This window comes from Mustelus asterias, chromosome 7 (genome assembly GCF_964213995.1).
Source record: "Mustelus asterias chromosome 7, sMusAst1.hap1.1, whole genome shotgun sequence".
NCBI lineage: Eukaryota > Metazoa > Chordata > Chondrichthyes > Carcharhiniformes > Triakidae > Mustelus > Mustelus asterias.
The window spans coordinates 119852972-119879768 of NC_135807.1; the positions used below are offsets into that span (position 1 = coordinate 119852972).

Genomic DNA, 26797 nt, shown 5'->3' on the forward strand with positions numbered 1-26797 from the left:
TAGAAATCATAGAAACCCTACAGCACAGAAAGAGGCCATTCGGCCCATCGAGTCTGCACCGACCACAATCCCACCCAGGCCCTACCCCCATATCCCTACATATTTTACCCACTAATCCCTCTAACTTACGCATCTCAGAACACTAAGGGCAATTTTAGCATGGCCAATCAACCTAACCCGCACATCTTTGGACTGTGGGAGGAAACCGGAGCACCCGGAGAAAACCCACGCAGACACGAGGAGAATGTGCAAACTCCACACAGACAATGACCCAAGCCGGGAATCGAACCCAGGTCCCTGGAGCTGTGAAGCAGCAGTGCTAACCACTGTGCTACCGTGCCGCCCCAATTGACTCACCCATTGCCTCACCCATTGCCTCACCCATTGACCTCTGCCCTTGAGCAGATGGCTGTTGCAGGAGATTTTACTTTAGAGAGCAATGTCTTTAAAGGTCAAAAAGTACTAAGTGTCAGCTCAGGCGCATTTGTGTACAGTGCAAGAAGGGGAAAAATCACATAGTGCTGCTTCAAATATCAGTTATTTATTTATGATGAGGTTTCATCAAATGGACAATTTGCACATGTAACAAGGGCTGTTTCAATTTTTTGTACAATGAATCGTTAAAACTCAAATCCCAGGTCGGTATTCTAATTTATGCAGTCCTTCAGAAGTCTCTGTCATAAATATATTGAATTAATTTTAAGAATCCTTTTTAAACGCATGGAAAGAAGTCAGGATGATTAAAGCAGCTGAAAGCAGGATTTCGACATCAGCCATGCGTGGCTGACAAGTGGCAGGTAATGATTGTGCCAGATTAAGTACCAGGTAATGACGATTTTCAACAAGAAAATGTCCAATTATCTCCTTCTGATCTTCAGCAGCAGCACAATTGCTCAATTCTCTGTAATCAACCTCTTGGGTCATGTCATTGAGGAAGTTTAATTGTTTCAGTACGATGGCACAGTGGTTAGCACCGCTGCCTCACAGCACCAGGGACCGGGTTCCATTCCGCCCTTGGGTGACTGTCTGTGTGGAGTTTGTATGTTCTCCCCGTGTCTGCGTGGGTTTCCTCCGGGTGCTCCGGTTTCCTCCCACAGTCCAAAGATGTGTAGGTTAGGTGCATTGGCCATGTTAAATTCTCCCTCAGTGTTGGGGGATTAGCAGGGTAAGTGTTAGCAGGATAAGTGTCAGGGTAAGTAAGGGTTACGGGGATAGGGATCGATGGGATTGTTGGCGGTGCAGGCTCAATGGGCCAAATGGCCTCCTTCTGAACTGTAGGGACTCTATCATCTCTACTGTAAATACCTCTGAGCTGGATGTTCTGCAATGTGGCCTCCCCCTTTCTACACTTTACAAGTCTCATGACATGAGTATTATGGAATGCTCACCGCTCAGTGCAACTGAAAAAAACAAGAAGCCGGCCACCATCTAGTAAAAAGCAATTTGAAGCTGTGCCATGGAACTCATTAATCATCTTTTCGCCATCAGTTTGCTGTGGCTGCAGTCGGCCCTGTCCACAAGATCCCAGCTGAAAGGTCTGTAACCAGGACTGTTGAACTGCCATCATTACCCATTCTTAAACCACGTTTCAATAATTGTATCTCCAATCTATTGCTGTTATGTACCAATTTTCATTTTCACAGTGGCTGGTTTTGGGCCATGTGACAGTCTTGCTGTCAAGCAGTGAGGAACTTGGTTATCATATTTGAATTAGACTTCCATTGTACAAGTGGGAGCCTGATTTAAATTTGACAGATGCCACAATGCCTTCGCAGGGCTCAGGAAACCTGGCACTGAAAGGAAGGTGGGAGCTGCCAACTGAATATTTTAAGCGCTCTTTACTGCACTCCCACTGGCCTCTCAAGGAAGCCTTTGGCCTCCTCCCTGCTGATCTTCCTCTCTGCCACCTTCCCATTGTTCTCTCCCCACACCACCATCGTGAACTCCCATTCCCTCCCACAATTGCCCATCTTTTCACTTGCCCATCTTGATTGCCAGGAACTGTCCTCAAGGATGGGCTGCTGCCTCCTGCCTCTGACTTTTCCAACTGGCAGCTGGACAACATGTCAACTTGGCCCACTGCCCTTCTCACAAGTATCAGAGCGAATATTGCTGGTACTGTTTTGTACCACTAGTGGCAACAGTCACTTGTGCATTTGTATGAACTGATAGTCCGCATTCGAACAGCATCATACTGCATATCACAATTTCCATTTCCTTTTGCAGAAAGGTATGGTCAGTTATACAAGTAGTACCTAGTTGAGAACATCAGTAATTCAAATACAGTGACTTTCATTAAGTCACTGAATAAGAATTGTATATATTGAAAAGATCTGATTCTAGGAATTTGAGCATTTTCAAAGCATTAAATCGTGACTGGTCGGTTATTTGGAAATGTATGTATGCTTCCTACACAAAGCTACAAAGCAGACCTGTGTGCTTCTCAGTTTACAAACGTAATTTGATCCTTAAAACTTTTCATTAATTGGAAAAACATCCAAATTGTTTAATAGATTTTAGAAAGATGCAAAATAATTCTGTAGACTGATATCAACGTATCAGTACAAATTTGCATCACGCAGGTTGATTGCGGGTAATGTCATTCCTACATTTTCTACTTTAATTCTAATTCCTTTACATATCATAATTTCCTTTTCTTCGAGGTATGTATATACAAGAACAAGCGTACTTTGATTTGCCCTTCATCTCTCCTTCCAGAATCTGAGCACACAATCTTGGCTCACAGTGCAACTCAATACTGAGGGTGGAATTGCTTTGTTTGAGACACCTTCCCCAGCCAAGATGCAAATCCATAGACCTTGTTTGCTTGTTCCAATGGACCTTTAGGATCTTGAGACTTCAACGGTTAACATGGAGCTTATCTGATACTGTGACCAATATTCCTCCTCCAAACCCCAAAACAGGTTAACCAAGCATTCAACTCATTGCTGTTTGCAGTATTTTGCTATGTATAAAATGGCTGCCAATCTCTGCCCTCTTCACAACCATCTCTGTACTTCAAAGTAGTTATTTTTTGTACAAAGTGTTTTATGTGAGGGTTGTGATTATTCCCCTTGCTTTTGGAAGTATTTCTGAGAGGGGCACTGTATCTACAACAGTACAAGTATATGGCATATTTGATTTGAAAGAGCATAATGTGCCTTCATTTTTAAAAGCATAGGACCTTTTATAATCACATTGGTACTGGGTAAGCTCTCAGCGAACAGGAAAAAACAGTGGGATCCAGAAGGACACAGGAATGTAACATCCCATAAAATTATTGTGCTTGACGGAGATAATATGAATTCTCCATGCATCCATCTTAGAGTGCTTAGAAAATTGGTTTGTCCTCTGATCTTTTGGAGCACTCTTAGAAATTGCAGCAACTTTATTCCCAGAAGAGGCAACATAATTAATTGTCCATCAAGGTGTACGTTAAAAATATATGGGTCTTTTAAGATTACCACCTTGAACCTATATTCATAAAGACTAGTGGATTTTTTTTTTTTGCTTTTCTGTACCTGCTTCATGCTTATATAATGCAGATGCAAAATAACAGTGAACATTAGCACTGATTATAGGATTAGAGTATAGGTGATGAAAACTTGCATTGCACATTTGATCGTTCCACAGAACAAATTTGAAACTTCCCTTTCAGATTGGGATAATTCTCCTGATGTTGAGAGGTTTTTATTACCTTTATTTCCAGACAATCAGTCTCGCAACCTTTTAAAGCCAAATTCTGTAGACATTTCTGTTGCATATATGTTTTGCTGCTACAAAGAAGTTTAACAGTTTTCACAGATATAATTTACTAATTTAGCTGAGAAATCCATTTCTGTTCAGGAATGTCATTTCCATTCTTCATTGCCAGCGATAATTAAGTTTGGCTTGTTAATATAAATCATTTTTTATTATATAAGTGGTAAATTATCATTATCCCCTTCAAATTCATTTTAGATGGTATGCAATGGGAATTGTGCTAATTTGCAGCATTGTTGATCAATGTACCACTCGTGCAACACTATGGCTGTGATTTTCTGATCCTGCCTGTGGCGGGAATCGGTGCACGTGGAATGGAAAATTTGACGGGCCAGCCAAAGATTTGTTGACTATGGGCAGGGCTGGAAAATCCTGGCCCATATGTTGGGAAAAGCTACAGTTAGCAGCTGTGGCCAAGTGAATAGCAATCTTGCCTCTGAATCAAATATGTCTGAGTTCATGCCCCACTGAGGAAGAGCTGCATGTTTCAGGTGAGACATTAAACCAAGGACCCCATGAGTCCGATTAGAACAGATGGCACCATTTTGAAGAAATAGGGAATTTTTCACTTGTCCTGCCAAATATTTAACTATCAACAAGTTTTGTTTAAGTAAACCTCATTGCTGTTTGAGGGGCTTTACTGTGCACAAATTGGCTGCTATGTCTCTTATTGCAGTCATGACTACACCAGAAAAGGTACTCGGGTTGTGAAACACTTTGGGACTTCCTGAGGTCGTGAAAGGTGCTATATAAATGCAAGCATATACCTGCTATTTGTGCGCATCAACCCACCGTTTGGTTAACACTTACATTAAAAGGAAGGTCATGTTTAAGTATTATGTTTCGGGACTTTTTTAAAAATCCACAAGCAATTTGAGATAGTTTATATCAAGCTTCTGCTCTTAAACAGTATTCAGTACCACACGTAAAGCCTCATAAGATGAGCTTTTGAGGTTGCTAGTTAAATCTGGGTGAACTGGCTAAACAAATGATTTCTACATAGTAAGTAATCTTGAGACAATGGAGATTTGAAAGACATTTGAGTAAGTAATATGTTGTATAACCTCATTTGTTTGAGCCCAGTAGCTATAGCTGTCAGGAAAGCTCACACCTAGGGTGGTGCTAGCCAGTATGATTGTTATCTCAATTGGCGCACACACAGCTGGGAGAGAAGAAAACGTGTCAATTCTTTGGCTTCTGTTTCAGCTCAGAAAAGACAGTAATCCGGAATGACAACTAAACACAAGGTTAATAACTCACTTTCTAAGGTTGGGGCTGACTCGTTCCAGATGTGCTAGTCAGTAAGCTGAGAGTGGCTTATTAATGGACATGCTTTTAAAAATGTCTTGTCTTAAAGAGGAACATTATGAACCACATTTGAAATCATGGTAAATGTTACTCTGTAACATTTTACATGTAAAATAAATTAGCTTATTGGTTTACAATTAGCTTTGGCTCATTCAAATGCTGATCACCAAGTCTTCTGGAAGATAGTCTGAATCCATGTGAAGGTGTATGCAGTAGTATGCATCTAGTGCATAAAACCTTGGCATCAGGGGTAAACTACTGATTTTTGGGAATACAGCTGCCTTTGGGTCTGAGAGAATATCCAGTATGGACCCACATTCTATAACTGTCTGCTAATATTATCAACATTAATTTTATTTGTAAAGCTGTACTGACTGTCGCCATGTTTGAGGTTACAGAAGCCACATGAGTGTTTGACTTGAATGAAACCACCCTAGTATTTGGCATTCATTTTTGTTTGTTTTTATTATAGGATTGGATTTCCCTGTGGTCTTTGGCATACGATCATAACAATGAGGATCAAATGCCATCACGACTGGGCCTGGCGTGGCTTATTCCTCTCTGGGTTGATCGAGACCCTGAGGTATATATGGGTTTTGTTGCTTTTTTAAATTGTGATCATTTTGGTGTAATGCTGTGTCAGTGCTCATGTTCTGCTTGCTGCTTGACTTTGTTTTTTGCTCGTCCAGTATACTTGCACAGGCTACACACCGTTAACCTTTTTCAGTAGCTCCCACTGGGAGCCATACACAAGTTGAATTTCACAGTCACCGTACAGAGTTTGTCAGGTTCTGCACAAACTTATTTACACTAGATGGAGTTGCATATTAATTCACACCCTTCAAAGCATGTGAAACCACTATTATTTTAAGCGCAGAACAATGTTCAAGTCACAATACTTGTTATTCTTAAAGGTGAAATTGTACCTGAAGTTCTCCAGAGTACTTCTCATCAGTGCCAAGCACTATATCTGATAAATAGATTATAATGTTCACAGATTTAATTATAGAAAGCATGGTCTAAATCAAATTTGTAAGGAAATGTGTTTTCATTGACAGAGGTACAATTTTGTATGTGTTATTACCTGTGGAATGGTGTCAGTTTATCACTATATAAATTGTGTAAATCTACTCACTAATATTGTTTCTTGATTAGCTTAGTATTACTTATTAGCCCAGTCCTTTTAACCATCTAAAGCCGTTCATACTCCTTTATACATCTTTAATTTTATTGTAAAAAATGGCACAGATGTGAGTTTATTTTCTGTTCATGTGATTCAGGAAATATGATTCTACAGTGGAAATATAGAATATGTATATTAAACCAGTGATTTAGACCAAAGTTAATGTAGTAATTTTGTTCAGTGTTAGAAATACTTATGGTTTCTGTTCAAATTGTTTTAGGTCCGCTTTGGCAGTCTGGGTATTGGATCAGCATTAACTCTGGTTGAAAATGGCTGCATTGCATTGGCAGCCAGCTGTCAAAATATTTCTGGAGGACTTTGGGGTACAGTTCTAAATATCCTTCTGGACCAATCTGAGTGCAGTATGGTTCGTAAGGAAGTGAGTAATGCTTCTAAATTTTGTCGTTAGTACCCATACTATGACTCAGCTTCCTCCCAATACTTTTGCTTGCATTCATTGCAGCAAGATAGTTTGCATAAATAGTCTCCTCCAGCAAAGTCTATACTTGGTAAATACAATAAACAAGATGGCAACTCCAGAGCTAACAATTCCTCTAGTTCAGATATAGGACACTATAGAAACCAACTAGAACGTCCACCATGTTGCCTTGCCAGCATATTTTTACAAATTATGACTGGGATTAGCTGTCTAAAAGTATGCCTTTTGCTGCTTAATGTAGATGGCTGAGGTCTCTTCTCACAAAGGCTCTACATTCTCCTCAGTTGGAAGAATACTTGTTTGCATATGGGATATTGAATGAAGATGATGCATGAATAATCTCATAGGATCATCATCATTTTTTGATAGAAGATATCCTTACCGTTTACCCTCTGACTCAACCACTCACCTATGCCTATTTTAATATAGAACTAAGCTAAATATTACTTTAATACTTGCTCAGAAGCTTTGTCTTGCACAGAGCTGGCATACCATGTGCTTAGGCATCTCAGTTACAACAAAAATATAATATTAAAGGAATTGATCACTTTCTGATTTCCCAGAACATGATCCAAGAATGTGTAACCCGGTGCAATGCCAATGGTATTGTTGGGATTCCATTTAAAGAATGAAGGAGAACCTACATGCTAATCTTTCTTCCCCTATTACATCTTTAAAAATCACTGTGTTTTCATATGATGCTGCTATTCTGCTTCGCACACACTCATACAGAAAGATTGCAATGGTGTAGTTTCTTTCAGGCAGCATCCATACTGCAGAATCTACTGATGATTCGTATGCCAGCCACAATGGAGGAAGCCAAGGATTATGTCTGGCAGGTAAGAAAAGTCAGAAGAAATTACTATATTAACTTTATGTTAATTGCATTTATTTTTAAAGGCCAAAAGAACACCTTACTATGTGAATGGCAACTCTTTGTTCCTTAGTCTTTTTTCTGAAAGGATGCCTGAGTTTGGAATGCAGCCGACAAGTAGAAGTAGATTTTGTCTAGGTCTATACATTTTTTGCCAGCTATTCCAAATAATCCCAAGTAAGGGTGCACAATGTTCTGAAGCACTTACCAAATGAACCTATATATCTGTTACCAGCAGAGCTTTGCTATATATTTTGTAGCAAATCTTGAATTTTAAAGTTGCCTTCTTTTGTGATCATAGAAACCCTACAGTGCAGAAAGAGGCCATTTGGCCCATCGAGTCTGTACCGACCACAATCTCACCCAGGCCCTACTCCCATATCCCTACATATTTACCCGCTAATCCCTCTAACCTACGCATCTCAGGACACTAAGGGGCAATTTTAGCATGACCAATCAACCTAACCCGCACATCTTTGGACTGTGGGAGGTAACCGGAGGAAACCCACGCAGACGCAAGGAGAATGTGCAAACTCCACACAGACAGTGACCCAAGCCGGGAATCGAACCCAGGTCCCTGGAGCTGTGAAGCAGCAGTGCTAACCACTGTGCTACCGTGCCGCCCCTAAGCTGATGTATTAGAATCCTACAGAATCCCTACAGTGCAGAAGGAGGCCATTCAGCTCATTTAGTCTACACTGATTCTTTGAAGGAGCATTTTACCTAAACTCATCCCTATTCCCTTAACCTGGCGGCATTTACCAGGGCTAATCCATCTAACCTACACATCTTTGGATGGATGCTAAGGGGCAATTTTAGCATGGCCAATCCACCTAACCTGCACATCTTTGGACTGTGGGAGGAAACCAGGGCACCCTGAGGAAGCCCACACAGATATGGGGAGAATGTGCAAACTCTACACACAAGTCACCCAAGGCTGGAATCGAACCTGGGTCCCGGGCGCTTTGAGGCTATGAACCAAGATAATGTAGCCATCAGGTGGAGATGCCGACGTTGGACTGGGGTGGGGACAAGAGAACAATTCACACCTCTTTAGCTTGTGATTATCCCTCCCTCCATGCACACTGTAAAGACTTGATTACCTGCAAAGACTCACATTCCAATTATCCTCATATTCCAATCTGTAATTATCTTGTAATTGTGTCTTTGCCTATATATGCCGTGTTTGTGAACCTACCTCCATTCACCTGATGAAGGAGCAATGCTCTGAAAGCTCGTGATTCCAAATAAACCTGTTGGACTTTAACCTGGTGTTGTGAGACTGTGCCCAACATAATGTAATTAGGGCTTGTATTTATGCAGTGTTTCTTTACCTCAACTTGAAACATCCCCTCAATACTTCATTTATAACAGTGAAGTGCTGCTATGGAGATAAATATTTGCAAATTAAGCCTCAATTTTACAGATTTGGGCACCCAAATGTGTAGAAAGAATGCAAAATCTACAGAAAGTGTGCAGTGTATATTTACTAGGCTGTCACCAGAACTTACAGTTATGAAGATACATTTGAGAGGTTGTTTTTTTTACTATAAACCTGAGGAAGTTGAGGGACAATCTTAAAGGCCATCAAGATTACGAAGGGCTTGACACAGTGGATAAGGTTTGTTTCCATTAGTCTGATACGATAACAAGAAGACACAAAATTAAGGGAGAGTTCAGAGAAAAATATTTTCCATCAAGTTTAGTAAGAGCATGACATTCTCCGTCTCAAACATTTGGTCAAACAAGTCTGTCATTTATTTTAAAAGGGGAGCGGAGATTTGCCGAAAAGAAGAGGAATATTAAAAGGATAAGAGAACAAACAGGAGAATGGAATTAGAACCGGTATAAAAACACCAGGATAGAATGGGCAAAATGGCTTTTTTCTGCAGTGTAGCTTTATGCAATTCCACTTACACCATCATAGGTCTTTTCGAAAATTTAAATTGTATAATATCCCTATTTATGTACTTCAATAAGCAGTGCCAAATGTTCTTGATCAGTAGTCAGTCTCCCATAGTGTTATGCAAGGGCAGCCATCAGATTACTTTTTGAATTGCAGTATTCAAGTCAAAAAGTGATTGATTATGGGGAGGGGGGATGTAATTGGACTCAGGCAGACAGGCAAAGGAGTGAGGGATTGCAGGCACATTGGATAAGCATGAATGGAATTGCAAGTTAAATGTTGCTTTGAAAAGTCACATGTACTCTCCTATCGCCTACAGGCATAACAGAGAGACACTGCACTGAATATTGTGACTCACCAGCAATGTCAATATTGACATTACATGGAGGTGATTATTGAGCTAATTATTTTACCAAAAAGGAATCATTTGGGGTTTTCTTGCTGAGCAAAGATATTTGTGTCTGACAGTGAAAGGAACTGGAGTTATTCTTAAATGGTGAAGGGAACACAAAATCCAGTTCCTTTTAAATGACCATAAAGGGATAGGAATCTGGTCCAGAAAAGTTGATGAATTGTCTATAATAGATGAACTATATGTTCAATTTGAATGACTACCCTTAAAAGCAAATTACCTAAATTTTCATACCAATTCCCACAATTTTTAAACAAAATAGTATTTGATAGTTCAAGAATATATAATGAACCTATACACTTTGTGGTATAGTCCCAAATATAAAAACTAAACTATACAAAACCTTAGGCTGCATTTGGAGTATTGCATGCAGTTCTGGTCACCACACTAGGATTGTTTTCACTGGAAAGACAGAGGCTGAGGGGAGACTTGATAGAGGTCTACAAAATTGAGGGGCAGAGGCAGGTGGATAGTCAGAGGCTTTTTCCCAAGGTGCAAGTGTCAATTATAAGGGGGCGCAGGTTCAAGGTGAGAGGGTAAATTTAAGGGAGATGCATGGGGGAAGTTTTTCACGCAGAGAGTGGTGGGTGCCTGGAACGTGCTGCCAGAGAGGTGGCGGAAGCAGGCACATTAGCAACATTTAAGAGGCATCTGGATGGGTACATAAATAGGAAGTAAATAGAGGAATATGGATTGAGTAAGGGCAGAAGTTTTTTTTTTAGTTTCGTGAGGGAATCATGATTGGACTTGGAGGGCCGAAGGGCCTGTTCCTGTGCTGTACTTTTCTTTGTTCTTTGCTCAAATGAAGTAATGGCTAAAATGTGTTTGAGAAGTCAGGTAAGATGAGGAAAGCCCATTTCATTGTGTTGTGGATTTTGTGAATTTCTGGCTTTAGTTTTATACTTGCCTGAACATTTTTCCTTTTTGTAGAGCCCATGTGTTCACGATGAAGAGTCTGGTTTGTCACTGGTTGGGCTGCCTGCTCTCCAGGCTCTGCTGTATCACTGCCAATTCTATGAGCGCGTAGCTCGGATGGTCAAACACTGTTACCTCGGAAGGTACATGTTTGATTTGAATTTTCCGAAACCTACTGGCAGCAATTTGCTCAACACCAATCTAGAAGGTATGAATTTTAAGAATGTTAATGCCGTGGGTATTTTATTTTTATATTTTGAAATGCTTTGATTCACCATGTTTCTAAGAGTAATAAAATTAAGGAAGATGCATTTAGAAGATGCATTTAATTTTTGTCAGTATTGTTTGCTGTTAAGATATTGTGAACTTCTGGTATCTCTCGTCCACTGATAAGTTAGCTCAATGCAGCATCTACGTGCCTTTTGGCCACTGATAGTTTATCTCATTTGCATTTTATGTTTGTACGATGTGATTGGGGAAAAAATGTAAAGAGCTTGAGCTGACTACGCAATGTTTTTTTAAAATTTATATACTTGGAGAATGAAATTTCGAAACATCAATCTCATCTTCTGAGTGGTGGGCTGGTTGAGGTAATAGTAAAAGAGAATGTGTATGGTTTGATTTCACATGTAAAATGCAAATATAGAAGTTAAAATTGATAATGTACTAAGCATAGTCTAATCCATATGTGAACCTTCACTTTTTGCGTTCTGAGGAAATGATCCATTTTTTAAAAATACAAGCAAAAGAGAACTGGAATATTTAGCAGGTCTGGCAGCATCTGCGAGGGGAAAAGATTCAGAGTTTAGAATCTGTATTTCATAAAAGCTGGGCTACCTATCCTACATCCGGGAAATAAAGGAATGAAAGTTAAAAATAGGATTTAAAAACTAAGATGAAGAAATTGTTTTTATGAAGTAATAAGCTGAGATATTTCCCCTATGGGCACATAGACTGAATGAAATGGGTATTACAGCTGAAAATTCGATCACAAACGTATTTCTGTGAAGTAATTTATTTGAAGCATTTCTTGCATTCAGTAGATTAAATTTAAGAATTCATTTAATTATCTTCTTTGACGTGATTATTTTAATTAACAATCTCAGTCCCGCAAAATGCAGCATAAATATCTAAATTCACATAAAATTACTGTACTCAAACACATTATGTGGCAAAAATTATTTATTTTTGAAATTTACATTCTTTTTTATTTGGTTTGACTCTAGTTTAATCAGACTTGCACTTTTTAAACTATATGGTTTCCACTAATCATTCTCTACATCCCCGATGGCACTCTCAAAATCCTCAGGACCAAAATCTACATCTACAGTGTCAATGGCAACATTTTCTACATTTTCAATGTTACTGTCTACATTTTAGTCTTTGTTGAAACATTAAATATTTCATGGTAGACCACAATGGAAGTCCACCCTTCTTGCATACGAACATGTGAACATATGAATTAGGAGTAGGAACAGGCCACTCAGCCCTTCCAGCCTGCTCTGCCATTCAATAAGATCATGGCTGACCTCAACTCCATATCCCCGCCTATCCCAATTACCTTTCACGCCTTTGCTTATCACCAATCTGTCTACGCCTGCCTTAAAAATATTCAAAGACCTTGGCTTCCACTGACTTTTTTATTCAACTACAAATATATTTTATTACCATCATTTAAGTATTTATATTTTGTTAGATTGTGGTCATGAACAAAAAGACTTTTTATGATGATGGAGCTCTTCACGCTGTTCTGTTGGTCATGTTCTTGAAGATACTGAACCTGCTGACAGAAACAATTTCTCCTCATCCCTGTTCTAAGTGGGCAACCCCTGATTTCTAAACAGTGACGCATCGTGCTAGATTCTCCAACAAGAGGAAACATCCTCTCCTCATGCACCCTGTCAAGATCCCTCAGGATCTTATGTTTCAATCAAGTCGCTTCTACTAAACTGCGGTGGATATAAACCTTTCCGAATCAAGCCAAAATAAATAGATTTCTTGGTGATCCTACTCCGTTGTTATATTTTTCAAGAAGTGTTTTGATTTTGTTGTTGTTCCCATAAGAAGAACTTTCACTGGGTCAGGTGGTTCACTTAAGAGTGGCAATCATACTTCACCATTTGTGTAGCACAGAAGGTGGCTCTTTGTTCCACTTTGTTGCCCCACATTATTCTCCTACCTCTGATCTGCTGCCAATATCATACTCTGGACCTGACTCCTATGATAAGGATCGCATATGAAAGTTTCTTTACGAGTTTGGGTCACTTACTTTCAGCATTGGTGATTCTTGTATTCTGTTGCTCTCCGTCGACTTCTTACTTTAGCCTTTTCGTCTTCCTTTTCTCTAATTGCTGTGTGTTGCTTTCTGCCAAGTTTTGCTCTAACCTCTTTATCTTCTCTGTCTCTGTGTGCCATCTGTTGCTTGCATTTACGAAGTAATAATGCATAGGGCACGATTTTACCATTGCGCCGTACCCGTTTTTGGGCGCAAAAACTTGGTAAAGTCGGGCATGAGGCCGATCCTCACGATCCACGTCCGCACAGGTGCCCACTTTACCAAGGCCCGAAAATGGCAGCGACCTGATTTGCGCCCAAAACGGGCGCAACGGCGATTTAAGTGCATTTGCATGCATTTAAATTGAATTAATGGGCTGCCCGCCCAACTTTAACAGCATTTCCCCCTTTACCATTGCGTTCACGCGTCCAGATTCGGCACGAGACAGACATGCTCGGCAAAGGTCTGTTTCGGGCACTCCAGCTTCTGACGAGGTAGGTTCAGAGCTTCCAACAACTCTCTGACTCAGATCGGTGATGTGGGGGGGTGGGAGGCGGGCCAGATCATTCTCTGGGGGGGTGGGAGAAGGGAGGCCCGATCATCCTCTGTTGGGAGGAGGCAGATCAGATGTACCTCTGGTGGGCGGTGGGGGGTGAAGGGGGGGGTTGAGGGAGGCCAGATCGTTGTCTGGTTGGTGGGGTGGGTGGGGGGGGGAAGGCGGACCAGATCATTCTCTGGGGAGGGAGGAGGAGGCGGGTCAGATGTATCTCTGGTGGGGGGGAAGAGGAAGGCCCGATCATTCTCGGGGGAGGAGGCCCGACCATTCTCGGAGTGGGGGGAGGGCACAATCATTCTCCGGCGGGGGGGGGGGGGGGATTGTTCTCTGGTTTGGTTGAGGGGGGAGGGGGAGGGGGAGAGGGAGGTGGGTAAGATGTATCCCTGGTGGGGTGGGGGGGAAGGCCCGATTGCTCATTGGGGGAGGGGGTGAGAGGCCAGATGGATCTCTGGTTGGGGCGGGGGGGTTCCGCTGCCGCTCTGCGGGCGATCGGTGGGGGGGAAAGGGGGCAGAGGGTCGCGATCAGTCTGGGTAGCGGGGAGGAGTGGGTGGATAAGGGGGAAAGTTATGTTGTGGGGGCGAGGGTGATGTCTGTGGGGACCATCACTCCTGGGCCGCTTTATCTGCTTTCTGCGGCGATGTGACAACGGTGCATTTTTCAAAATTTTTTCTAACTGCTCCGATCGTTTCGGGCACGATAAGCCCCGTCCACAGCACAATTCAGACTCGTGATTTTTTTTCAGGCTAAGTGCTAACCTGAAAGCAGATTTCCCAGTCAGATCTGAATTGCGCCCAGATTCAGCACTTGGAATGAAAGTGGTAAAATCAGGTGTTGGATTGAAGTCACACATAGTCTAAACAGGGCAAAGATATTAATGACCCAGTTCCTTATGATAACATCTTAGGTACTTTTACTCAGATCAACTTTTTATTTCTGGATTTATTCTTAAACTGAGAACTCAGTTTGAATGTGATACTTTGGAGCCTTAATCCAGATCTCTAGATTACAAATCCAGTGACAAAATTACAAGAGGTTTGCGGGCTATCCTGATCCTGTCTTCATTTGACTTGTGTACATGGACTTCCAAAAGACATTTGGTAAAGTGCTACATAACAGGCTTGCCAGCAAAGTTGTAACCCATTAAATATGCTGTCAGGATAGTGACAGCATATGAAGTTGACTGAATTGCAGGAAATAGCAGTGGTGAGCGATTGTTTTAGGACTGGAGGACAATACATCGTGGGATTTCCCAGGAGTCAGTATTAAGACCACTGCCTTTCTTGATCTATGTTAATGACCTAGACTAGGGGGGTGAAGGGCACAATCTCAAATATAGCAGATGACACAAGACTAGGAATCATTGTGAACTGCGAGGATGATAGTCATAGACTCCAAGAGACCACAGGCTAGTGAAATGGGCGCTCACGTGGCAGATTAAATTTTAATGCAGAACAGTGTTTGGTGATACTTTCAGCAGAAGAAATAAGGAAATACAATATACAGTTCAGCAGAAATGAATAAAGGGGCAGATGGATTGAGAAAGCAGTTAACATGACATACGGAATATTGCGCTTTATAAATAGAGGCACAAGAGTACAAAAGCAAGTAAGCTTTGGTGAACCTTAACAAAGCACTAGTTCAGCTTCAACTGCAGCATTGTGTACAATTCCAGATACAACATTTTAGGAAGCATGTGAAGGCATTAGTGAGACTGCTGAAAATATTTACAAGAATGGTTCTCAGGATTTTTGCAAAAACAGATGCAGCGTTAGGAAAAAGTTATCTCCGAGAGTGATTAAGATCTGGGATGCACTGCCTGAGAGTTGGATGGAGGCAGATTCAATCATGGCTTGCAAAAGGGAATTGGATAATTTTGTAAAGATTTGCAGGTTGACAGGGCAGAAGTGGAGGAAAAGAACTAGAGAAATGAGCTGACATGGTCACAACAGGCCAAATGGCCTGCTGCTGTGCCATAGTCTATGACCTACAGTACCACTACTGGATAATTAACATTCTGCTATGGCTCACATTATTTCAAAAGACAACTAATATCATACGAAGCTTTTTGTAAAAAGCTACGCCATTAAACTTAATGGAATAGAATTACTTATAGAAGCAAGCAATGCAAGTGAGGTCTTAAGCTGCCTAATGTGAATGAAGCATTTCTCAAATAAATGTCCTGTTTTGCAATGGAAACAAATACAATCTTTATGCAAATCACATTAAGTGCAAACTCATAAATTTGAGTTTAATCTCACCATGCTGCTTCAAAACAAACTGAACTGCTAACACACACATGCTTACAATCCCGTTTCATGATTGGGTGCAAGCATTAAAGGCCAGTCTACCAGATAAAGATAATGGACTAAATATTACCAGCAATCTTTACAGCCTATAAACACAAAGGGATAGGAATGACCACTGTGGGGTTGCTGATTTAATTGCAAATACACATTATCTGGATTTGTAGAATTAGTTCCTCAGCAACATCTTGCATCTTTTATATTCTTACACCATTCACAAGCATAAATGTACACCGGCAAACTGCAATGACTGTGCAATGATCTGATACCGGTAACACTTCATTTTGTTTCAGCAGACACTGACTCATTGAAATATTGGAGAACATCATCTAGTCTGTCGAATCACAGTCATTTGTCAAGTTTCCCATCAACATCAAGCACTTTGGTATGTGGTTAGACAATGAATGCGGAAACATGTCTGGAGAATGTGTATTTGCAGCTTCATGCTAGAACCTTAGGAAAAACATTTTTCTTATGGTTACAGTAGCAACCTTTCAACAATTTATTGGATGTGACACAGTTTAGAATATTCCAAAGAGATGAGTTATATTTGCGTTGTAACTAAGTTTATTAATTCATCTCTTTATTTTAAACCTATTTTCAAAAGGCAATCCTTTTTCAGAGCTAGATATACATTACATGAGTTGAAAGCTTTCTAAAAGTAAAAATGAACAAAATCCTTTTGGTTTTCAATATTGCTGTTTTGATTGATGCTCATTTCTTGTTAAATTCCAATTTTCAGATTTTGCCATCACCACCTTTATCGGTTGGTGCATCTGAGTTCCATGGGCTGTTGCACAGTTCGGCTGTGTCTCCTATTCTTATTCCTGAATCTCCAACCAACCGGCTAACAGCTCAAGGTAGGCGGAAGTTCTCCATTTTCCGTGGAATATATAGCACAGAAACAGTCTACTCAGCCCAACTGATCCACGAGGCTTCTCTTACCCTCCCTCATCTGACTCAATCAACATAATCTTCGACTCACTTCTCCTTCATATACTTATCTAACCTCCTTTTAAATGCATCTATGCCATTCACCATAACAGCATGGTGGCACAGTGGTGAGCACTGCTGCTTCACAGCGCCAGGGACCTGGGATCAATTCCGGCCTTGGGATACTGTCTGTGTGGAGTTTCCACATTCTCCCCATGTCTGTCTGGGTTTCCTCCAGATGTTCCAATTCCCTCCCACACTCCAAAGATGCGTGTGTCAGGTTGATGGGCCATGCTAAATTGCCCCTTAGTGTCAGGGGGACTAGCAGGGTAAATACGTTGGGATAGGGGATAGGGCCTGGGTGAGATTGTTGTCAGTGCAGACTCGATGGGACGAATGGCCTCCTTCTGCACTGCAGGGATTCCATGATTCTTCTATGATCCTATGACTTCTTAGATATTGAGTTCCACATTCTCACTACTCTGAGGTAAAAATGTTTCTTCTGAATTCCCTATTTGATTTCTTTGTGACTATTTTAGATTGGCCACCACTTTCAACTCCTCATTTATTCTGTGTTCTCTATTTTCTATCAAAACCTTTTATAATTTTAAAGACTTATGGTAAGTCATTCCTAAGTATTTATTAGTCTTCCTTTGGTTAAATGAGGTTAATTTAAGATTAATATTGAGGATTGTTGTGGCTGCTGGAAATTAGAAATAAATACACCAAATGACCTTCCTGCAGTGGGAATACTTTCATCTTATTGTGCAGGGACAGAGGAATTTGTGCTTCATGTGCATACGCCTTTGAAAGCAGTGGGACATATTGACAGACTAGTTAGGAAAGCTTAGAATCATACAGTACAGAAGAGGCCCATCGGCAGATAGAGTCTGCACCAACAAACTACACTAAATCAACACTCACCCCACTTTCCAGCATTTGGCCCATAGCTTTGAATATTAGGGCATGTACGTGCCCATCCATATACTTTTAAATGGTTGAGGTTTCCTGCCTATATTACCCTCCCAGGCAGTGCATTCTAGACTCCCACCACCCTCTGGGTGAAAGTGTTTCCTCTAATCCCCTCACCTTAAAACTATGCCTCCTCATTATTGACCCTTCAAATAATGGAAACAGCTGCTTCCTATCCACTCTGTCCATACCTCTCATAACCTCATAACTCATACACCTCAATCAGGTTTCCCGCCCCTCAGCCTTCTCTGCTGTAAAGAAAACAATCTGAGCCTATCCAGCCTCTATTCAGCTTGTAGAATCTTCAGCTTCATAAATAGAAGTGTTCAGTGCAAAAACTCTGGTTAGGCCACAACATTTAGAAATGGTCTGGGGGCCTTTAAGAGAGTGTAGAGCAGATTTATCAAAATGGTTCTAGGATGAGGGCTTTTAGCTACAAGGTTAGGTTGGAGAAGCGAGGGTTGTTTTCCTTGATGCAAAGGAGATTGAGGGAAATATAAACAGTTTTGAAAGTACTCAGCAGGTCTGGCAGCATCTGTGGAGAGAGAAATAGAGCTAACATTTCAAGTCAAAGAAAAGTTGTGAAGTAATATTAGATTTGAAATATGAACTTTTGTTTCTCTCCCCACAGATGCTGCCAGACCTTTTGAATATTTCCAAGCATTGTTTTCATTTCAGATTTCCAGCATCAGCAGTATTTTACTTTTTAGTTTAGAGATTAAGGGGAGATTTGATCAAGGTCCTTGATTAGTCGAGATAAAGTAGACCATGAAAATTGTTCCCATGAGCTTAAAGAACAATGACTGGGGGGGCACAGTGTAAGGTTTTGGGCAAGAAATGCAGGAGGATTCTGAGGAAAAACTTTATTTATGCAGTGAGTGGTAATGACCTGGAACTTCCTGTATATGGGAGTGATGGAAGCAGATGATCAATGATTTTAAAAGGAAATTGGATAGACACAAAGGAAATAAATTTGCCGGGCTATTAGGATAGAGCGGGACGAGGGGTCTGACTGTATCGCTGTACAGAAAATCAACGTGGGTTGATGGGCTGAATGACTATAATGTCAGGAGGGGGAGGATCTAAAATCCTGGAGAACACTTAGTTAAATGCTTTACACACCAATTGTCATCTAAATTAAAACTTGATCAAATAAATCTTGAAGTCATTTTTAAAAATTCATTGAGATGTGGGCTTTGTTGGCTAGGCCAGTATTTATTGCCCATCCCTAGTTACCCTTGAGAAGATGCCTTCTTGAACTGCTGCAGTCCCTGAGGTATAGATGCACCAACAGCGCTGTTAGGAAGGGAGTTCCAGGAGTTTGATCAGTGCCAGTGAAGGAACGGCGGCGATATATTTCCAAGTCAGGTTGGTGAGTAGCCTGGAGGAGAATTTCTAGGTGGTTGTGTTCCCATGCATCTGCTGCCCTTGTTCTTCTAGATGGTAGAAGGTGCTGTCCATGGAGACTTGTTGAGTTCCTACCGTGCATCTTGTAGATGGTACACGCTGCTGCCACTGTGCATCGTGGTGCATGTGCATTAATTACCCCCAAGTTCAGTTTGAAATCTGTAGTTTAATTTTTTTGTATACCTGACACTTCTATCTTACCCCAAACTAACTAAAGAGTGCTACTATGCCTGTGTGAATTCTTATCTAGTGGTCTTTTGTTTTCGAGTGAGAAGGTCAGTCACGAGGGGACACAAGTTTAAGGCGAGGGGCAGGAGGTTTAGGGAGGATCTGAGGAAAAGCATTTTTTGCCTAGAGAGTGGTGATGGTCTGGAATGCGCTACCTAGGAGGGTTGCCTCACATCCTTTAAAATGTACCTGGATGAGCACTTGGCACATCATAACATTCAAGTCTAAATTTTCCTGCAATTTTTAATGTTGTAAAATTGACATGTTATCATCCCATCTAGTTGTCATAACTTCATGTTTAATCGAGTTGGCTAGCTATTGTGATTGTCATGTTAATATTAGTGGTTTACAATAGAAGTTTTTGATATCCAGCAAGGTTGCAAGGTGTCAGCTGAAGCTTTTATCTGATCAGCACAAATGTAGCTGTCAGAAATTTTCCCTTGTTCAAAACCACTGTGTAATGACTCCGGAATCATAGAATCCCTACAATACAGAAGGGGGCCATTCGGTTCATCGAGCCTGCACCAACAACAATCCCACCCAGACCCTATCCCCGTAACCCCACATATTTACCGTGTTAATCCTCTAACACTAAGGGACAATTTAGCACAGCTAATCCACCTAACCTGCACATCTTTGGACTGTGGGAGGAAACCTGAGCACAGTGCCTCTCAGAAGTCTCATGAAACGTTGCTCCAGTTTTCACAAGCTGTACACCTGTGTTGCTGAAGTATGTCAAAATGACCATGCAACATATCACAGAACTGGTAACCTTTAAACATTTGTAATCTTTAAAACTGGTAAAGCAGATGGCCTCCAGAAAACAATGCAAGGGACCTCTGATGCACTTCTTCCAAGAGGAGATTGGCAATAACTTGGCAAATGTCAACACAGATATTTGAATTGGAAAGAAGCAGCAAAGTGTCAGCAGTACTCTAAAAATGTTTAATATAAATCTCAGCAGATGTGAGAATCCTGAAAATCAGGAGTATTATAGTTAGCAACTAGAGAAGGTCTGAACGTTATACTGAAATGGAGAGTGCGGAAGACAGTGACACAAAAATAATTAAACTTGCGTTTTAACTTGCTGCATAAGTTGTGTGGGTGGGGGCCAAAGGTGAGAGGAGTTTAACTCTTCGGATCCCAGGTTTTTTGAGAGATTTTAACTTCAGGGCCTTTGTGTTGGTACAGGAAGACCTGCGCACAAATTAGGCAAGTTTGCCCTAGCTGACTGGCAATTGGGTGTGGGGGTTTTGCATGGCAGGAGGACACAGCCAGAGACCACTAAGGAATGGTCTCAGGCAATCATAAGTGCAAAGGGAGTGTGGGAGTCAGAACACATCATATTAAGCGGAGGGAAGCGTGAGGTAAGTCCAAGGTGCCTTTGTGGGATCTGGAGGAACACTCTTACTCCTGGCCCATGTGGAAGCCAAAGAAAAACCATTTTCTGTGTCTGTTCTAGCCCCAGATCCTGTTGTTAACTGGTTGACCTTCCCTACTAGACCCCAAATAAACATTGAAATTTGGCCCTGATAATGATGTTGGAACCTGATCTGTATTTTTAAAACAGGACCCCGCTGCCTCTCAGCAGGTCTGCAGGAATCAGAAGGTTCAAATGATAATGCTGTATTCAAATGCGGGCAGCAGTGTGAATTGTTACCCCAATCAAGCCTAATCCAACACCCAGTTCCTGTATTATAATTTTAACAACAAGTTCTAAAGCCTGCTATTTTTAAATATGTAAATGAAGGAGCTTTACATTATTATAATTACCCAATGCAGCAGTAAAGAAATATGTTTGGAAATTCTATTATATTTTTCACAAATCATTAATAGACAAAGCAGCACTCCAGGAAAGGTAAAGTAAACTAGTTTTGAGCTTGACTGGAGAGCAGTCCTTCACTTAGGTATGATATTCTCTTGCCCTCTAGTTTGTTTGAAGGCAATGCCTTAACTTAAGGCACTGTTACTGTTGCTTAAGTATATTGATAATTCATCCACACTACAGTTTTTTTAAATACTTTTCCAATTCAATCAAATCAAATTCAGAGTCTCAACAAGTTGAGACATTTCCGATCCAGGCTGACAAGACAGGGCGAGCGACCAAACCACCCTGTCCTGGGTCCGATCTACATGAGCCAAGCTGATTGGAGAAGGGGGAGGTTCCTTCTCCAAGACTTGAGCTCATTTGCATCTTAGCCAAAAGGCCGAGATGCCGCTTTTAAAAATTGCTTCATATGAAACATATGAAGCTTCAGTGCAACCTAATGACCTCAACCAAGTGCGGCCGACCATGGGCTGCGGACCATACTACACTTGATCTTAGCCAAAAGGCCGAGAAGCGATACAGTTAATACATGTGTCTAGCAAATGAAATATTGTTTGTTGTCAAATGTTTTTACTGCCAATTCCATCTTATCTGGTTTTCTCCATTTAGGTCAGAGTGACTCAGAAGCTACACAATCACTACACAGTGAGAATTCCCATGCTTCTGATCCTTCATTAGAGCAGTGTGCAGTCATTACCCTTCACTTCTCATCAGCTCTCTGTGGCTTGCTTGCTAATCTTCTGGCAGCTATTCCAGAAGATACGTTAGCTGCAGTCAAGCAACACCAGCTTCTTGCAGCTTTTCAAGGGTAGGTAATCTTGTATAACAATGTTTGAATATTGTTGAAGGATGGTAATGTTTTCTAGTTTAGGACTACAGATGATGTTGCCCCAGAATTTGCTGGTGCAGGGCATTTTGGCATGCGTCCCATTTTCATTGAAAATGCGAGCTGATAATTTGCTAGCATGACGAGGCAGCTGAAATCTTAGTGAGCAATGGAAGCAACAGTCTATCTCAACCAATGAGACTGAGAAAGAAACAGAGGAAAGACAGGGGAGTGTAAACTAAACTGGATGATTTAGAGTTAAATTAGGTACAGAACAAGAAATAAAGGGAAGGAAGTAAGAATTCGATTGAGAGAGGAAAAAGTCAAAGTGAGAAAAATTAACACTAATGCTAACAATCTCTAGCACCAATTTATCACCCAGAGGAATGAAACTCCAGTTTAAGTTATTCCTTTTCTGAATTGAAGAGATTGATTAACATTCCAGGAACATAAATCTCATCATTAAAACATTTTTTTTTCATTTGAAAAGATTTTTGCAGTATTCAGAAACAGCCCTAACGTTCTATGGTGTGTTTAATTGGCATTTTGTGTGCACATGTAGGAACCACATAAAACCCAAGAGGAGTTTGAGTATGAGCTGATGTTTTTACGAGTCTATTTGTGGAATTGTGCAAATTATCCAGAAACTTGTACTGATTTGTATTCACAGTGCATTTCTTTCACAGCACAAGTTGCTGGGCTATGTACGCATTTAAAAACAGCAAACTCCATTAAACCCACACTCTTTTGGGCAACATATTCTGAACCATTATGTTAGTCAGCCAGCCGTGTACAAGACTGAACCCTCTCATAGAAAAAACGGAGAAAGCAGCCTAATAACAGTCAAAACGCTAACAGCTCAATTTTAACTGATGATTGAAAAGCAAGATTGGGCATCTATGAGGTGCTGTGGGCCGTCAGCCGCATCAGAATTGTATTCGACCACAACCTGTAACGTTGTGGCCTGGCATATCTCCCGCTCTACCATTACCATCAAGCCAGGGGATCAACATCGGTTCAATGAAGAGTGCAGGAGGGCATGCCAGGAGCAACACCGGGCATACTAAAAACAAGATGTCAACCTGGTGAAGTTACAACAGAGGACTACTGTGCCAAACAGCATCAGCAGTAGGCAATAAATAGAGCTAATCGATCCCACAACCAGCAGATCAGATCAGCTCTGCAGTCCTGCTACATCCAGTCGTGAATGGTAGTGGATAATTTACCAATTCACTGGAGGAGGAGGCTCCACAAATATCTCCATCCTTAACGATGGGCGATCCCAGGACATGAGTACAAAAGATAAGGCTGAAGCATTTCCAACAATCTTCTGCCAGAAGTGCCAAGAGGGTGTTCCAACTCGGCCTCCTCTGGAGATCCTAGCATCACAGATGTCATAAGACCATAAGAACTAGGAGCTGGAGTAGGCCATCTGGCCCCTCGAGCCTGCTCCGCCATTCAATAAGATCATGGCTGATCTTTTCGTGGACTCAGCTCCACTTACCCGCCCACTCACCATAACCCTTAATTCCTTTACTGTTCAAAAATGTATCTACCCTTGTCTTAAAAACATTCAATGAGGTAGCCTCAACTGCTTCACTGGGCAGGGAATTCCACAGATTCACAACCTTTTGTGTGAAGAAGTTCCTCCTCAACTCAGTCCTAAATCTGTCACTCTTCAGCCAATTCTTTTCATTCCACATGATATCAAAAAATGGCTGAAGGCATGAGATACTGCAAAGGCTATAGGCCCTGACAACATTCTCAAGACTTGTGCTCCAGAACTAGCTTCGCCCTTTGTCAAGCTGCTCCAGTACAGCTACAACACTGACATCAGCCCAACAATGTGGAAAATTACCAGGTATGTCCTGTGCACAAAAAGCAGGACAAATGCAAACTAGCAATTACTGCCCCATCAGTCCACCATCAATCATCTGGAAGAAGTTATCAACAATGCTATCAAGTGGCACTTAATCACCAATAACCTGCTCACTGTCACTCAGTTTGGATTCCGCCAGTGTCACTCAGCTCCTGACCTCCTCGCAGCCATATTTCAAACATGGCAAAAGAGCTGAACTCAAGGCAGCATTTGGCCCTGTATTGCATCAAGGAGCCCTAGTAGGAATCGAGGGGCGAAAAACTCTCCATTGGTTGGAGTCATACCTGGCACAAAGGAAGATGGCTGTGGGTGTTGGAAGTGAATCATCTCAATCCTAGGACATCACTGCACAGAGTTCCTCCAGATAGTGTCCTAGGCTTAATCATCTTCAGCTGTTTTATTAATGACCTTCCTTCCATCATAAGATCGTGATGTGGAGATGCTGGCGTTGGAAGATCGTGATGTGAAGATGCCGGTGTTGGTCTGGGGTGGGCACAATAAGAAGTATCTCAACACCAGGTTAAAGCCCAATTTGGAATCACGAGCTTTCGGAGCGCTGCTCCTTCATGATTCAGTCTGCTTGCCTCCATAGGTGCTGCCAGATCTGAATGTTTCCAATATTTTTGACCTATCATTTCACATTTCCAGCAACCACAATGTTTTGCATCTCTTTTAACAGCTAGACCTCACTAGTCACTTGCGCACCCATTTTGCACAGCAGGAGCAGGAAATCAAAGGTTGGTCACCTACCAACACTGAGGGAAGTTAAAATTCCTCCTACAGTAACTTGGTCCATGTAACTTTAATGTATGGAAATCTCATCTACAGAATGCAGTTTTAATGTTAAAAGTGTTTTCTTATTGTGCTGCCTCATCCTATTAACTCCCAATTGATGGATAGTTTCCAGAGAGGTTATATAAAAACATATTTTTATATTTATCATATGAAATTTATGCACTCACCCCTGCCATATGTACAATCAAATTTCTCATAAATGTGTTAACATTGTGATTGAAATTATTTTTCCATCCCCCATCACTGACAACTGTTTTCATCTGGATAGAATTGATAGACAGCTAGCTGACTTGGCATATTGAAGGGATCATAGTACCCTCTTTCATGTAATAATCGGATATTGGACAACCCCAGAGGGAAAGAGATTCCTGAGTGCAGGCAATGCAATGTAATACAGGCAGGTATAATAACATGAGGTTATAACATTTTAGATTTTTCTTTATGTAGGTTACTTTATGACAAAGCTGAGCCGTTCATCGCATCTAGCAGTTCAATAACACACATCCCTTGAACTTCCCTTGTATTAGTGTCAAGGATCAGATGAAACAGAGTACTTTGTAATACAATAGAGCTGTGTCACATTTATCGTATTCTTGTAAATCTAACGATGTTTTATTTAGCAACCCCATTAGCACGTCGCTATCCCTTACAAAATCATCAAAGTATTCACTTATTTCTTGCTTTACAAATGCAGCCGCGCGAAATCAAAGGTGTGCATCACTCTCAGGATCCCCAGATCTAACGCAAAACACTGCAGATGCTGGAAATCTGAAATAAAACACGAAATACTGGAAATACTCAGTAGATCTGGCAGCATCTTGTGAAGAGCGAGACCGAATGAACTTGTCAGGTCGTTAACCTTTCCAATGGAAAATATTTTGATCATTGCGAGCCAGAGAGGGGAAGGCTAGGAGGGATTTTGAAGTTGACTTTTCCTCGCTGCACTGATGCTGCCAGCTCTGCTGAGCATTTGCAGCATATTTTGCTTTTATTGCACAGGAACTCACCCAGGAAACTTAACATCCACCTATAGTTGAAACTAGACAAGTAGTGCAACAAAACGGTAATGCTCATTGCTCTACAAACAGAATCAATTATACCTCACCTGCTTTTAGTCTCCAGCATTTGTACAAAATTGATCAGATAGAGTTGTTATGAATACTGAGCATAATAACAATCAGTACATTCTCCAACTCCTCCTGATCTGTGTCATGGTTCAGGCTACCTGAAGCCTTAATGGGCAATTCTCCAGGCTCTAAACACAATGAAAAGAGCCCTAAATATAGTTGTGGTGATTTCAACTTCAGAAGGAGGAAGGTGAGCTCAGGAAGCTGCAGTCAATTTCTCGGGCAGTATTTCACATTTTGTGGAGTCTCATTTTGATTATGGTTTCTCTTTTTTAAAAAAAACTTTGCTGTGTGTGTGGAAGCCAGTGCCACCCTTTGACAAAAAATATACTAGCTGTGCGGCAGCATTCCATAGTATCACGACCACTGGAAATCTGAAGTGAGGCTTTCATTTTGTTGAACTTACCCCAGCCATGTCAACCTTATCCACTTGCTTCAACATTCAAGGTATTTTTTGATTTAAGGCAATAAACAAAAATGCTGTTACTGAGGTAAACAGGCTTCTTTAGTAGACTAAACTCCTGACTTTCCGACAGCCCGTTGAAGGTCTGCAAAACAGGATATTTTCTGCCATGCTGCAACCTGATAATGTGCCTTCCATACTCCCCGGACCTACCACATACCGATAAACCTCGAACCAAACCTTAGGAGCCAAGAGCAACCAACAGATACATTTCTTTTCTAAGCTCTTTCTTTGCCTTGCATAGTGCTAGAAGGTCACTAGGCTAGTCCAAGACAATGAACCATCGCCAACAGCACAGGGATAGAGAAACAGTTTTTAATAATGCATTATCACACCTTTTTCTATGGTAAGATCCTACTAATTCCATGTTGCTCTTCCAGTTAAGTGGCGCGAGGCCTACAACCA

The 26797-nt window shown here is 41.2% G+C and overlaps 1 protein-coding gene and 1 pseudogene across 2 annotated transcripts in view; one reads left to right on the forward strand and one right to left on the reverse strand.

Moving 5' to 3' along the window:
- Positions 1 to 26797, forward strand: part of rttn (rotatin) — a 224289-nt gene that overhangs the window by 132124 nt on the left and 65368 nt on the right. The window contains exons 30-36 of one of the 2 annotated variants that reach the window (XM_078217148.1): positions 5543 to 5653; positions 6474 to 6632; positions 7454 to 7531; positions 10815 to 11007; positions 16228 to 16319; positions 16677 to 16794; positions 21912 to 22110. In XM_078217148.1, the coding sequence (XP_078073274.1) occupies positions 5543 to 5653; positions 6474 to 6632; positions 7454 to 7531; positions 10815 to 11007; positions 16228 to 16319; positions 16677 to 16794; positions 21912 to 22110 (950 nt within the window). The remainder of the gene's footprint in view (positions 1 to 5542; positions 5654 to 6473; positions 6633 to 7453; positions 7532 to 10814; positions 11008 to 16227; positions 16320 to 16676; positions 16795 to 21911; positions 22111 to 26797) is intronic. The other variant, XM_078217147.1, reaches the window with a different exon arrangement.
- On the reverse strand, positions 21601 to 21820 carry LOC144496189 (U2 spliceosomal RNA; annotated as a pseudogene).